Source organism: Bombina bombina, chromosome 2 (assembly GCF_027579735.1).
Source record: "Bombina bombina isolate aBomBom1 chromosome 2, aBomBom1.pri, whole genome shotgun sequence".
Taxonomy (NCBI): domain Eukaryota; kingdom Metazoa; phylum Chordata; class Amphibia; order Anura; family Bombinatoridae; genus Bombina; species Bombina bombina.
Window position 1 is genome coordinate 61156254 of NC_069500.1, and position 16690 is coordinate 61172943.

At 37.9% G+C, this 16690-nt stretch overlaps 1 protein-coding gene across 1 annotated transcript in view; it reads right to left on the reverse strand.

The window, feature by feature from the left end:
• The window catches only part of LOXHD1 (lipoxygenase homology PLAT domains 1), a 666378-nt gene that overhangs the window by 251546 nt on the left and 398142 nt on the right, over positions 1-16690 (reverse strand). Inside the window, exons 19-22 of the mRNA XM_053701077.1 lie at positions 13109-13263; positions 10244-10404; positions 8363-8439; positions 7180-7376 (exon numbers count right to left, since the gene is read on the reverse strand). Of these exons, the coding sequence (XP_053557052.1) occupies positions 7180-7376; positions 8363-8439; positions 10244-10404; positions 13109-13263 (590 nt within the window). The remainder of the gene's footprint in view (positions 1-7179; positions 7377-8362; positions 8440-10243; positions 10405-13108; positions 13264-16690) is intronic.

The window sequence follows — 16690 nt, forward strand, 5'->3', positions numbered from 1 at the left end:
GTTCCAACTTAAATTTAAACGTAATCACATCAGGTTCAGCTTGTTGAGAAATGTTCCCTGAATCAGTAATTTCTCCCTCAGACAAAACCTCCCTGGCCCCATCAGACTGGTTTAGGGGCCCTTCAGAACCATTATTATCAGCGTCGTCATGCTCTTCAGTATCTAAAACAGAGCAGTCGCGCTTACGCTGATAAGTGTGCATTTTGGCTAAAATGTTTTTGACAGAATTATCCATTACAGCCGTTAATTGTTGCATAGTAAGGAGTATTGGCGCGCTAGATGTACTAGGGGCCTCCTGAGTGGGCAAGACTCGTGTAGACGAAGGAGGGAATGATGCAGTACCATGCTTACTCCCCTCACTTGAGGAATCATCTTGGGCATCATTGTCACATAAATCACATTTATTTAAATGAGAAGGAACTCTGGCTTCCCCACATTCAGAACACAGTCTATCTGGTAGTTCAGACATGTTAAACAGGCATAAACTTGATAACAAAGTACAAAAAACGTTTTAAAATAAAACCGTTACTGTCACTTTAAATTTTAAACTGAACACACTTTATTACTGCAATTGCGAAAAAATATGAAGGAATTGTTCAAAATTCACCAAAATTTCACCACAGTGTCTTAAAGCCTTAAAAGTATTGCACACCAAATTTGGAAGCTTTAACCCTTAAAATAACGGAACCGGAGCCGTTTTTAACTTTAACCCCTTTACAGTCCCTGGTATCTGCTTTGCTGAGACCCAACCAAGCCCAAAGGGGAATACGATACCAAATGACGCCTTCAGAAAGTCTTTTCTATGTATCAGAGCTCCTCACACATGCGACTGCATGTCATGCCTCTCAAAAACAAGTGCGCAACACCGGCGCGAAAATGAGGCTCTGCCTATGATTTGGGAAAGCCCCTAAGAATAAGGTGTCTAAAACAGTGCCTGCCGATATAATCTTATCAAAATACCCAGATTAAATGATTCCTCAAGGCTAAATATGTGTTAATAATGAATCGATTTAGCCCAGAAAAAGTCTACATTCTTAATAAGCCCTTGTGAAGCCCTTATTTACTATCTTAATAAACATGGCTTACCGGATCCCATAGGGAAAATGACAGCTTCCAGCATTACATCGTCTTGTTAGAATGTGTCATACCTCAAGCAGCAAGAGACTGCTCACTGTTCCCCCAACTGAAGTTAATTCCTCTCAACAGTCCTGTGTGGAACAGCCATGGATTTTAGTAACGGTTGCTAAAATCATTTTCCTCATACAAACAGAAATCTTCATCTCTTTTCTGTTTCTGAGTAAATAGTACATACCAGCACTATTTTAAAATAACAAACTCTTGATTGAATAATAAAAACTACAGTTAAACACTAAAAAACTCTAAGCCATCTCCGTGGAGATGTTGCCTGTACAACGGCAAAGAGAATGACTGGGGTAGGCGGAGCCTAGGAGGGATCATGTGACCAGCTTTGCTGGGCTCTTTGCCATTTCCTGTTGGGGAAGAGAATATCCCACAAGTAAGGATGACGCCGTGGACCGGACACACCTATGTTGGAGAAAATTATTTGATTCCCTACTGATTGTGTAGGTTTGCCCACTGACAAAGAAATGATCAGTCTATAATTTTAATGGTAGGTTTATTTGAACAGTGAGAGACAGAATAACAACAAAAAAATCCAGAAAAAACGCATTTCAAAAAAGTTATAAATTGATTTGCATTTTAATAAGTGAAATAAGTATTTTATCCCCTATCAATCAGCAAGATTTCTGGCTCACAGGTGTCTTTTATACAGGTAACGAGCTGAGATTAGGAGCACTCTCTTAAAGTGAGTGCTGCTAATCTCAGCTTGTTACCTGTATAAAAGACACCTGTCCACAGAAGCAATCAATCAGATTCCAAACTCTCCACCATGGCCAAGACCAAAAAGCTGACCAAGGATGTCAGGGACAAGATTGTAGACTTACACAAGGCTGGAATGGGCTACAAGACCATCGCCAAGCAGCTAGGTGACAATAGTTGGTGCAATTATTCGGAAATGGAAGAAACACAAAATAACAGTCAATCTCCCTCAGTCTGGGGCTCCATGCAAGATCTCACCTCGTGGAGTTTCAATGATCATGAGAACAGTGAGGAATCAGCCCAGAACTACAAGGTAGGATCTTGTCAATGATCTCAAGGCAGCTGGTACTATAGTCACCAAGAAAACAATTGGTAACACACTATGCCGTGAAGGACTGAAATCCTGCAGCGCCCGCAAGGTTCCCCAGCTCAAGAAAGCGCATGTACATTGAAGTTTGTCAATGAACATCTGAATGATTCAGAGGAGAACTGGGTGAAAGTGTTGTAATCAGATGAGACCAAAATCGAGCTCTTTGGCATCAACTCAACTCGCCTTTTTTGGAGGAGGAGGAATGCTGCCTATAACCACAAGAACACCATCCCCACCGTCAAACGTGGAAAACATTCACAACAACTTCACTGCATCCTGCACTTCCCTCAGCCAGAGCATTGAAAATGGGTCGTGGATGGGTGTTCCAGCATGACAATGACCCAAAACACACGGCCAAGGCAACAAAGGAGTGGCTCAAGAAAAAGCATATTAAGGTCCTGGAGTGGCCTAGTCAGTCTCCTGACCTTAATCCCCTAGAAAATTTGTGGAGGGAGCTGAAGGTTCGAGTTGTCAAACGTCAGCCTCTAAACCTTAATGACCTGGAAAGGATCTGCAAAGAGGAGTGGGACAACATCCAACCTGAGATGTGTGCAAACCTGGTGGCCAACTACAAGAAAAGTCTGACCTCTGTGATTGCCAACAAGGGTTTTGCCACCAAGTACTAATCATGTTTTGCAAAGGGGTCAAATACTTACTTCACTCATTAAAATGCAAATCAATTTATAACATTTTTTTTTTTTTTTTTTTAATAAATTTTTTATTGAGTTTTTTGCGTAGAACATACATAAAACACAATACACCATTTTGCAAAAAGAACAAAATACAGAATATAAACAAAATTACCCGAAAAATTTCGGATATCATACAATAGCTTGGTGAAAGGCTGATGAAACCTCTATTTTTCAATAATATATCACATGTGGCTGACCTGTTAGAAACAAAGATTCAGGCCCTATGGGCCAAAAATATGAAAAATAGTAGCTATCTGATGGTCAGGAGTCTAGCTCGTTAGGAGCTTCACAGTATGTCATGCGTATCTGGCCTATAAGGAGCTTTGTTTTAGGCCCAATGGACCTAGAGTATAGGAGATAATAGATATCTGATGACCAGAAATCTAGTACTTTAATAGCTTCAAAAGGAGCATGAATACATGTATAATAAGTGGGGGAAGGGGGATATTCAGCGGGTAAGCACCGCTATGCTTATTAGGGAGATAAAAAAGTGGAGGGCGGAGCCATAGGAATATAAGAGTATAGTAGGAGATTTGGAGGGGCCTATTAATCTTGGTGATGTAGCGAAGTAAATGGGCTAAGATATCAAGTTACCCAGGTAGGAATTATTAGTCATGTGAGATAAAGTGGCGTTATGTTATACATATTTGTTAAGCGCATATAGCTGTAACTGCAGGGGGTGGGGGTATATAACCTCCTATATCTGGGTTTGACAAAGTATAATCACTAACCAAGTAGATCAATCCATATGCTCGGCAATTAAGCATAAGCTATTGGGCGGGCTCAGGGTCTATATATGAATTGGGTAATGTACACATCAAAACATGTAATAATACATTTTCTGTAGTAATCTATACTAGGGAGACTACTCTAAATGTAACTTTACTGATGTCTCCAATTGCATGTCTGGAAGGATAATTTAATCAAGAAATATATACAATTATCTCCTTCCATGGGTTTCAGCTTACCCAGAAGCAGAAATGCCATAAGTAGCAGAATTAACACCTTATGTATAATAAGGAAACTAACATAAATTGAGAATCTTGATATGCCCTTGTTGGATCAGAGCTGCAAACAGATGTACTAAACATGGATAAATTAACGTTGAACAGATGGACATACAATGCTTAAATACATACTCAATAATCAAAAGTTGCTATAAAAACTTCTATAGAGCTTAGGTAAACTTATCTTCTATTGGTAAGCATAAGAGCCTGAGCAATAATATTGGGGCTAGCATGTTTCCCACGCTGTCAGCATTATGCTTATGACTTATATATATCATTTAGGCAGTAAATTCTATATGTAAAGAGTTAATATAGGCCATCAGATAGATGTGAGGTACCGGTCTCATTAGTTACTAATACTCAGGAAAATTACAAAGATAGCAGTACAAACTGTAACTATTTTTTGAACAACAAATCCTACAGTAGATCTAACTTTTGTTGAAAGCATCCTGGCTAGAAGTGGGTTAATTTGCCTTAATAAAAACAAAGTGTATGGATTAAATAAGTAACAGGTATAACAAGTTAAGCCCAAATAATAAACTAGAACATGCTCATAAAGGCATCCTAAGCCTAGCATCCTGTAAGATAAGTCCAGACTATTGTGATACAGTCTAAGTGCTGGGTTGGCCTGTAACAAGAGGGTAAAAAAAAATTGTTCAAACATATTACTATTATGTTAACACAAGTTCACAATCTATCCCAGGCTTATAAAAATCTAATGGGTTTGCATATCAACATCACAGTCTCCCCAAATACCATCAATTAATACAAAAGCAAGCAATCAGTACAGCTATATATGTTATCAAGTAAATGTAAGGCATAAGTCCCAGCAAGAGATCTACCCCTCATCTTGCATAACAAGCACTAGGAAGGAAATATTTAGGAGAATTAACTAAGATTACAGGTAGATTGCTGCATCTCCTTAGTTTATATACTAACAGGAAGGTGCTTGCTTATCTATATATTACTCAAAAGACATGTTTAAAAGAATAGTTAAATGTCTAAATCATTGGAGACTACATGCAAACAGGCTAAACTGTAAAATCTTTAACAGGATATCTCAGACATTTATATATATTGACTCCGGTAATTAACACAGTGAGAAAAATTATCTCTCAATCTCAGGTTTTCAGAGGTGATGAACCAGAGTACATTATAAGCCAGAATCTCATATGAAGCGCTAATCAGATATAAATTCTGAGGGATTTTCATTTAATAAAGTATGTCCCATGTCCTGCATCACTACATATGAACTTTAGGTCTGGGCGCAGATAAGGACCTGGTGTAGCCTGCTGCAGATAGAGAATCGATGAAGGAGTCCAAAGGTTGTATGTACCGGGTTTACATCCCGTTCCCCCAAAAGATCAGGTAATCGTACACCTTCTCTTTCTCCTGATCTATCGGGTCCTTATACACAGAGAGTTTACCCGATTCCAGATCGAGCATCCGGACATCTCTCTCTGGTGCGGTAGACATGGCTCATAGGTGAATCAAAATGAGAGCGTAATGTGGATGGTAACTTACAAAGATCCCATAGTGAAACTCTGTGACAGCCTCTTGGAAGTTTGCGTGCTGCCCACTGAAGGTAGGATAAAGAGCCCGAATCTGCTATGTGGTTAATCTTGCGTGGCGTCGCTCTCCCAGGAATATGAGCGCTAAGTTCTGCAGCCTCTATCTTTTCCGGGGCTATTGTGATATAACGGAGGCCCGGTTTTCTCCCTCTGACCAGCAGCTTTTCATTGCCTGAGTCGGAGCAAAATTCACTCTTTCTTGTCAGAGCTTGTGTCATTTGGTGAGGTATAGGGTCGTCTAGTATAGGCAAAGAGTGCGAGAAGGTTGCTGTTGTTGCTTCCTGCACATCGCCGCCATCTTTCGCGCCATGCAGGTTGTCAATCTTTACAAGGAGTTGTGCAAATAGTCGGCCTATTTCATTGAAATGATCTTCCAGCAGCTTGTAAGCATAATCTTCAAATTTGCATAATGCTGCTACTGGATCCATTTGGCGGTTATTTTGAGGAAAATATTTCCCATATATTAGAACAAGCTGCATCTACACCTCCGGATGAGCTGAAGTAGGCCCTAGTGTGTGCCGCCACTGGGAAAGTTCCAACAAAAATCCACAGATTCAATTTTTCCACTCTAAGAAGCCAGCAAGTGTAGTTATCCTTACTCTCAGTACCCGTTCAGTACCTAGATTATTGCAAAATATAGTAATTGTCCATGTTTAGATATTTGTAGCAGAGGAGCTTCAGGCATACACGTCTGCTCACTTTGCTAGTTGGCTCCGCCCCAATTTATAACATTTTTTAACTGGGTTTTTCTGGAATTTTTGTTGTTGTTCTGTCTCTCACTCTTCAAATAAACCTACCATTAAAATTATAGATGGATCATTTCTTTATCAGTGGGCAAACGTACAAAATCAGCAGGGGATCAAATACATTTTTCCCTCACTGTATATCTGTAAATACATAGATGTATGTACACACATATAAACAAGTATATATATATATATATATATATATATACACAAATTTAGACACATACTGGTATACAGTATGTATGTACTTCTATGTTAAAGCCCTTTGCATCCTTTTTTTTCTAACACCTGAGACCCCATATCTTTGAGCCCATATGTATTTTGTGGTTTTGTCTCGATAACAGTAAGCCTGAGATCGCACTATCCTGCCGAGAGTTAAATTCAATTGCGCTCAAGCGAATGCGTTTACTTTCAACTCGAACAACCGCGCTACTTCTGATGCATGCAAAGAGCCGTGATAAACCCCTTTTCGTTTGCGCGTAACCGTTATTTAGCCACTCTTAATCTAGCCTTCTATTAGTACACAATGAATAATATTGCTCATCCAAAACAATATTGTATGGGATGAACATAATACTGTAAGTTACAATACAGTATTTTGCAATCAGACTGTCTTTTACTTTTCCTAGCTTCAGGTGGTCTTTGAAAACTCATCTATGAAAAGTAGATGACTATTTACCCTCCTAAAACACCATGTCCAACTCAATAACCAGCTCAACCTTCTCAATATTATCGCAAGTATGAACCATTCTTTAAGCAACCCTTTACCTCTGTGTCATTCGCCCACAGAAGTATAGATTGTAAGCTTTTGGGAACAGGGCTCAACTCCACATGTATCAAAATATATTGTTAAAGTTATATTAAATAGACATAAAGCCCAAAATTTGCCTTTTGTGCATATAATCGTAAATAACTTTCAATTATCAAAATTGTATTATTATGTTCTTCTCTTACTTTTCCAATATCAATGGTGTTTATGGTAAAATGATCCACTCGTCCTCTTTCAAAGTTATCTCCCAGGTCATTATCAGAGACCAGCAGGAACTGCTTGTTCGTGTCTCCCTTTTCCCCGTATAATTTGACAAAGACACGGGAATCCGAGCTGGCTCCGCTGACATCCCCAGTCTTAATCTGAAAGTGATAACTGATACCTGCAGAAGCCAAGGAACAGATGAAATGAGTGTAAAGGCAACACACCTTCTAACATGGGCACGGTTACTGCTTTAACAGTGATAGGATTTATTTAAGTTTCATAGGAAGTAATGACCATAATGCAGGTTTAAATATATAGCGAAGAGGCAGTAGACATTGATTTAATCCCAAGGACAGGAGGGCTAGTGGCAGGCACTGCAATAACCAAACTGGTGCAGAAAAAATAATAAAAAATGAAAAAACTTTAATAGAGAAAATGTATAAAATACATGTAAGGCTGGACACAAAGACAGGGGAGGACAAAACAAGCATAGCCTGACGCGTTTCGCGCCCTCTAGTGGCGCTTATTCATGCGTCAGGCTATGCTTGTTTTGTCCCCCCCTGTCTTTGTGTCCAGCCTTACATGTATTTTATACATTTTCTCTATTAAAGTTTTTTCATTTTTTAATATTTTTTCTGCGCCAGTTTGGTTATTGCAGTGCCTGCCACTAGCCCTCCTGTCCTTGTAACTACTAGTGTTTTTGAGTCAAATCGCAGGCTACGGCACTCTGCCAGCTAAGCTCATTGGAGGACTTCACTCTCACTTGCCGGTTCCGGACGCAGCTATACCGCGCTTACCTTCCGTGATTGATTTAATCCCTTTGTTGCCAAAGAGGGCCACAATGCATTAAACATAAGGAACATGAAATGAACATCTCAAAGAAAAAAAATAACTTTTAAACAATGTTAACGTCAGAAGAAAATTTTATTTTTATTTTTAAACTCTATTTCTTAATGTGCTATCTGACCTCCAGATGTTAGCGCGTCTGAGGCTTTTACCTGAGCGAAAACTTTTTACTTATGAGTGCAAGAATGGGAGCGCTATTGATTTAACTTAGCAATGTTAGCGATGAATAGAGCTAATGTATTTTGCGCTCCACTGGTGATCTAGGCCTTAGTATACAGGAGCCTCTTTAGTGAAATTATTTGTTTACATAATACTCACTTCTCAGGTTCTGTGAATCACCTGCAGGGACAAGCTCTCGTATGATGTGTCCATCATCTTCATTACGGTCAAACCATCTGTGCAGAAAATTAGTTACTACAATGGATAAGATCTCACTAATCTGTCTCACTAATCTGTAATAATATTAATGCTAACAATACTAACAATAGTAATAAAGCAAATTCATCTAAAACAGAGCTTCTTTTTCACCTGAGACCCCTTTATGCATTGAAATTTTTTTGTGACCTCCATTATTATAATATAGTCCAAATCAAACCCTTTGTCAGATGGGTTTACATTTGTTTGTTTCTTATACATCAATATACCACACAAGTGATGGGAATATTAGCAACAGTAAGCAAATTTAACTTATGTAGCCATTGCAAATCACTAACGGGTAGACACTTTTTTCTAATTTCATGTATCTTACCTACGTGTGGATATGAGCAATACCCGTGCATTCGAAGATGTACAAACTTAGTTATGTGTCGATCTCCCATTAAGCAAAATACAGACAAAAGTTACTAACTCATACACAAACACATTCACTCATAAATATAAACACTCATACAAACACACTCACTCATAAATATACACACTCATACACACACACTCACTCATAAATATACACACTCATACAAACACACTCACTCATAAATATACACACTCATACACACACACTCACTCATAAATATACACACTCATACAAACACACTCACTCATAAATATACACACTCATACAAACACACTCACTCATAAATATACACACTCATACAAACACACTCACTCATAAATATACACACTCATACAAACACACTCACTCATAAATATACACACTCATACAAACACACTCACTCATAAATATACACACTCATACAAACACACTCACTCATAAATATACACACTCATACAAACACACTCACTCATAAATATACACACTCATACAAACACACTCACTCATAAATATACACACTCATACAAACACATTCACTCATAAATATACACACTCATACACACACACTCACTCATAAATATACACACTCATACAAACACACTCACTCATAAATATACACACTCATACAAACACATTCACTCATAAATATACACACTCATACACACACACTCACTCATAAATATACACACTCATACAAACACACTCACTCATAAATATACACATACAAACACACTCACTCATAAATATACACACTCATACAAACACACTCACTCATAAATATACACACTCATACAAACACACTCACTCATAAATATACACACTCATACAAACACACTCACTCATAAATATACACACTCATACAAACACACTCACTCATAAATATACACACTCATACAAACACACTCACTCATACACAGGGCGGGTGCTAAGAGTTTTGGTTACACAAACACATTTTGCTGCCCCCCGAAGACATTATATACCCTGCCATTACAGCTTCTTATCAAAATGTTCTAGGGATGTGCTAAGCAGCTTTATAAAGCTATTTTCTTATCATTATAGAGAAATAGCTATAATGGTTCATTTCTGCATGACAAAGTGGTGGCTCTACACAACAAAGCAAATCAGTGGTGGCTCTGCATAATAAATCAAACAGTGGTGACAATATAAAACATACAAACCTGGAGGCAGGATGAGCACTCTTCTTTTTCACCATTATACCTAGATTGATACTAGCATATCTAACTAGAAAATGTATCAAGCTACTGGCGGACAAGTTCTCCAGCAGAGAACCAGCCCATTTGAAATCTCCACTTGGCAAAGTTTAAGACTGCAGAAGAGCTCTGTTGTTTAAAACAGGTATTTATTTATAGTTATTGCTTCTAGTAACCTCCATGAATGAAACTGATTATTTTCACACTGCACCTTACCTATTACATGGGAATTCCACAGCCTCCGTCTCTGGCTTCCCTTCTTCCTTCACTACCACTTTGTCTAGGTACCAGCCACAGCCCCCTCCTTTGCCATCATGTCCTATGCGGACCCTTCTCACTTGTTTCAGGGTCACAGCCTCTATGATGAATTCATCTGCCTTGAGAGAGAAGCACACAGATTACCCCACAGAGCTAAAACTACAGACTATGCCGATGATAGAAGAAAATAAACCATAAAGAGCTACAGTGTCAAGCTGAAAGTCAACTATCTAAATAAAATAAATCAATCTACAGTTATCCAGTTCAAATTAAAAAGAGATAGGATTGTCTTTAAGAGATGCAGGTGGAAATTATTTATTTGCTTATCTTCTTTCTGTTCAGTTGAAGATATAGTGCTACAGTGCTATTGTAGGTCATAAACCTTTTTTTTTTTTTTTTTATGTGAGCAGTACTATTACACATCTACGGTTAAAAGAAAATAAAACCCACAGATGAAAGGCACATTACGGCACATTACTGAAGCATTTTTATAGGACGCAAATATTAGCAAAAATATTTCTGCTCAATAAGATGAATATTTCAGTTTACTGTTTATGAAGCATACTAGTCCTAAAGCCCGTTCACACGGGCCGTATTATGTGTTATCTGTGTGTTGTTCTCTCTCTCTCTCTCTCTCCTTTCTCTCTCTCTCCTTTCTCTCTCTCTCCTTTCTCTCTCTCTCTCTCTCTCTCTCTCTCTCTCCTGTGCGCCTTCACCTGCCGGTCCTCGCGCGCTGCTGTGTTTCAGCTGAGCTGCCGGGTCCTCGCGCGCTGCTTTGTTTCAGCTGAGCTGCCGGGTGGGTGCGCGTGCGATCAGCTGCAAGAGTTTGTCTGAACTGCGCATGACGGCTTCAGACAAACTCTTGTCTTTTATTATATAGGATGTAAATATTCACTGTGCATGCTCAATTAATCGCCACAACTTGTAAGAGAGCTGAAGGTGTTATGTACTTGTCACCCAATATGCAAGCTGAATCATCACCTACACAATATATGCTTTCTGAGTAGGTGTGAATGTAAGTGCAGAAGACATATGTTCATATACCCTGTGCACAGTAAAAGCTATCATAGACAAATTGGTAGTTTTTATTATAAGCAGGTGTATTAAAATCAATAATAATTCTATTCAGAACTGAAATGCATTCATGCACATGTCAGTTTTAAGTATTATGTCCCTTTAATATATTAATGGGATACACACACATTCAGGACCGTCTTTAGCACAGGGCAAAAGGGGCAGCTGCCCTGGGCCCAGTCTCTGTTGAGGGGCCCAAGAGTCCTAAAAAAAAAAAAAAAAAAAAAAAAAATTTTTTTTTTTTTTTATGGTTCATACCAGACTGCTGATGTGACATGGGGAACACACACATTCAGTCCTAATACTGTCACAGTCAAAAGTACTCTGCTTATATTTTTTTAAAAAACTGTGCCAGACCGTGCCAGTGTCATGTGACATGCCAAGCTAGTGCCATGTGCTGTTTTAGATGTGCACTGTGCAGCACTGAATGCAAAGCCCTAACTCAGCATCCAGCCATTTCCCACTGCATCAGAAAAGGTCTTACTGGGGTTACCACTGTTACCAGGTAACTGCTCTGTTGGTGGGGATTGTTTCTGGGTAGGGCTGACTGTAGGCGCATGCAGCAGAAAGCTGGAGCGGCAGGCACATGAGGATTTAAGCATCTGTGCAGCTGCATACACTGCTCTCTTCAGTCTTGAGGCTGTGTGACTCATCTCACACTGTATCCATGCAGCCTTGGACAGACAGCATCCAGTCTACTGGTCCCCTTAGCCCTGCTCTTTCTGCTGTGGCCCTAAGATCAACTAACTGAAGTTTGTTAGGGGAATAGTGCTTTGTAGAAAGGTGTCAGTGGGAAGAATAAGTGAGTGCACACACGCCCCTCCCCATGCAGCATTGTCTAGTTCAGGGTGAGAGGGGACTTGTTCCTAGCAAAGAAGCGACATGTGCTGGTGTGGCTGATGTATAGCGTCATGCTGATACTTCACACATTAATGTAAGGTTTATTTTTATAGTTTTTATTTTCTCTCTGCCTCAGATTTTACAGCTTCCCATAGTAGTTCTGTTGTTCCAGTCAGTAAACTTATATTTGTCTGCACCTCCATGCTTCCTCCTTTACCTTGCTTTGCTCCTGTTGGCTACCCTAAAGCTCAGTTTGGTGCACACATTTTTTATATTATAGGTTGTGCTGGCTATGGGACGCTGTGCATGCTTCCCGACTCCTTGCCATTGATTAACACCTTGACAGTCAGAGATGGTTGTCAATAAGAACTTGGTTACCAGAAAGGGCCACAAAGCATTGATACAAAATTATAGCTCTCTCTGCCAACCAAGGCATTCAACTACATATCACGCATAATGGTCTGAAGGGATAGAAATAACTTGTAATAATACCTGCCCACAGAGCAAATAACTATATATTGTTATACTTATTTTGTTTAGAACTTGTATACTATGGAATCATCAGTGGGCATTTAACTATTTAAAATGACTGTTATACTTAGGATAGACTTTCACAGCAGATAAAAAAGAGAATGGCCATCAAGTCTACCTGTATCAACCTTTCAAAATGTAAGCTTAATTCCTTTTTAGGATAGCCTTATGCATATTCCAGAAATGCTATTATTATTTGGACTCTACTGCAAGTCTGAATCAACTACCCTGTAGAGAAATGTGTCTAAAAAATACTCCTAAAACTTGTACCTTCCAACTCAACATCATAAGTCGTTGCTGCTCTTTTTGTGAAACACTCTTTAAGTCATAACTTTATTAATATTGTTGGCTTCTATACAACATGTTCCTTTTACTTACATTGCCTTTCTCAAACTTATTCATGTTGTTCTTGCAATCAATGAGGAAACGCTCTCCTGTGTCCCCCAAGTCTCCAAAGAGGCAGATAAATACATTGGCGTCTGTTCCACTTCCACTTACATTGCCGGTGTGTACAGTCACTCGATATTTTATAACTGTGGAGGCAACAGGTACAGTTGATGAATAAGCCTGAGTCTTCACTTGAAAAAAGGTTCAGATATACAAAGCGCCAACACAAAATGATACAAGCTCCCAAAATGAGATCCCTAATAAACTCAAACAATAGTCATAGTAGTACAGAAAGAGGGAGCGCCAAAAAGGCTAAAGTATCACCCTATTCTATAAACAATCTATATTAAAATCCAGTTCTATAGAAAAATAGTTTATTATTATAAAAATGACATGTAATAGGAAACCCTATAGTAGACTAAATTATATTTAAAAAAGTACATAAGATGGTTAAACAAAAGAATAAGTGTGATAATGTGGTGGTGTTCTCAAATATTTCTGATGAGAAATAACCAATCTTGAAAGTTATAATAATGTTTTAGATCGTGATTAGGGGTTGCCACCTCAGCCATGTTTTCCTAAACACATGAGTTACACATGCTGCAGGGTGTTGTGTTTCTGGACAGCACTATTCATATTCCTTCCTGCACGCCCTGCAGCATGTGTAACTCATAAGTTTTCTGTATTTTAAGGGACGGGTGGCAACCCTAATCGTGATTAGTCCTCTATAATTGTGTCCAAATATAAGTAAAAATCCAAGTGAATAATGTCCAGGAGATCCAGGTTGAAGTTCTCAAAGAAGTGTAGAAAAAATGAAAAATAAAAATAAAAATAAGGAAAAATAAACATGGACAGGAAACCAAAGAAGTGTTAAATCCAATGGTGTCGATACCTGTGGAAATAAAACTCACATTGTGCAATAATGTAACAAATGGGAAAAAAAATCTACTAAAAACAGGCTTACCTTATGTAAAAGACTCAAGCAGTGACTTCTATCGACGCGTATCGGCCCTAGTGTGGGCCTTTTTCAAGATGTCAACTGCTAATGTGATTGGGACTTAAATAGCCGTTACCTGCCAATCATAGAAGAAACCTTTTCCCGCCAAAAAATGCCCTTAATATGAATATTATAATGATAGTAATTGCCCTTAAGGAAAATGGTGCTCACAAAAGATGCTGTTACATCACTTCCGGTAATAGCGGCTTGGTCGCTAATGCTTATGGGAAATGTAGTTTAGCATTAGGAGACCATTATCAAAAGATGCTCTTACTTCAGATATAATAGTGATTGTATTTTCCCTTATCGAGATGGTAATTAAAGCTTACAAGTCTGTGATTGCGATATTAATACCGGAGTGTTATGTCACTTCCGGTTACGCCGTTACGTCACTTCCGGCAGTGATGTTTTGACACTTTCGGTCTTATAACTAATGCTTATGAGAAATGTATTTTACCATTAGGAGCCAATTATTTAAAGGTTCTCCTATTTGGGGTATTTTTTCATTTTCATTTTTCATTATATATATATTATAAAACAATAAAAAATATATATAATATTAGTGTGCTTGAATATCTAAACATACATTCAAAGTTTCAAATTTATAATAAGGAGAAATTTTTACAGTAAGTACAATTTATGCTAAAACAATTAGGGAATTTTAAATGTTTTAGTGCGTGTAAAGATGCTATTGTATGGCAATTGTAAATTGAAATGCTAATATAAATATAGCAATTAAAAATCAAATTGTAAATAAGCAACAATTTGAAATGCTCGTATAAATATAACAGTTAGAAATCAACAATTAAGAGATGGCAAATAAAAATCCAACATTAGAACTAGTTAAAACAATTGAAAAATATAAATGTTCAAAAATACATAGTGTCAGACAATAAAATAATTTCTAAAAGCCTATGTTCTGACTGCAAAGAATGGAATTGGTGGACTGGACGACAAAACTCAGCAATAATAATACTATAATACTATAATAATACTATAATACGAACAATCCTAGGAAAAAGATCCAAAAAGATAGAAAAAACTGTCCAAAATTTGTTAAACAGTACAATAACCAACATTTCAAGATCCAAAATATCCTTAGGAAACATTGGAAAGTTCTTAAACTTGATCCCGTTCTCAATCAAATATTAGGAGAAAAACCTAATGTTATTTTTAAGAAAAGTAAAGATATTAAGAACTATATTGCTCCCACTAAGCTTAGAAACACCAAAAGAAATTTTGGATCAATTAATAATTGGTGTGGGGGGAAAAATGGTCTTTATTTGTGCAAAACCTCTGACTGTGTTCTTTGTCCCTTGATAGATTGTAACACCACTCATTTTTCAAACTTCAATGGAACCAAAAAATACCCATGTAAGGATAGGTACACTTGCCATACTACATATGTAGTTTATCAGTTGGTCTGCAAGTGTGGTTTAATTTACATTGGACGTACGAAGCGCAAAATCAAATATAGAATTAGGGAACATATAAGAAACATTGAATCAGGTTTTGACAATCACAGCGTCTCTCGCCACTTTAAATTCTACCACAACCAAAATCCCTCTGACCAAACCCTGTGTGTGGGACACGAACAGGTTATTGAGACTTAGGAAGAGAGAGACATTTTGGATTAAGACTCTCCATTGCCTAGAACCTAATGGGTTAAATATTGAGATTGATCTCCAAGCTTTCCACTAGATCTCTTCAGTGATAATTATTGTTTGTATTCTTTACACTTTGTTTACATTACATTTTTATCGTATATTCTAAATAATTTAATTTAAGTTTTTTCATGTATACAGGGGATAGGTAACATGTTACTTTTAATTGTGTGTATAGTTATTAATTATGCGATTTTGTCTATACTGTTTTTATTATTAATTTTTTGTAGGTTTTCATATTGAATACGCGGCCTTTGTTTAACATGTCCCACTAAAACATATTTAGAGGCTGATTTTTATTATAAATGTAAGGTTTGATATCACTTGTTCTTAACCATTACCCATATCGATATTTTATTGCAATTGTATCTTTTATGTATTTTATGTATTTTTATTGTATGTATCTATGTATTTGAAATATTATAACTCGCTGGTTAATTTTAATAATTTACCTTTGTTACAAACCTCGGAGTATACCATTCTCTTATGTCACGGGGATTTGTTTGTTACCGTTATCCCATTGGTGGCAAAGATGGGAGTGTCAATACACACCTCCTTTAAAGAGCATGGCAGCATCCGAAGTATTCACTCTTGAGAAAGTCCCTACGTTGCTGGGACGAAACGCATAGAGCCCCGCCCACTTTTTTCAGCTTGTTGATCCTGTGAGGCCGCCCTAGTTCCGGGTCTGCAGCAAGGAACTGTGTGGCTTGAGTGCCGAGGATTAGTTCTATATTAATGTCCTATTTACTGTATTTATATATGTCACCCTCATAGTGTGTATATTTGGAAATAAACACTTCATCTTGGATTGGACTGTTCAATCGATCCTGCATCAGCCTGGTTCTGGTGTCTGTGAGGAACTAACAGCAACACTGCTGTTTCTCTTGGAGCCGTCCTGGTGATATACATGCT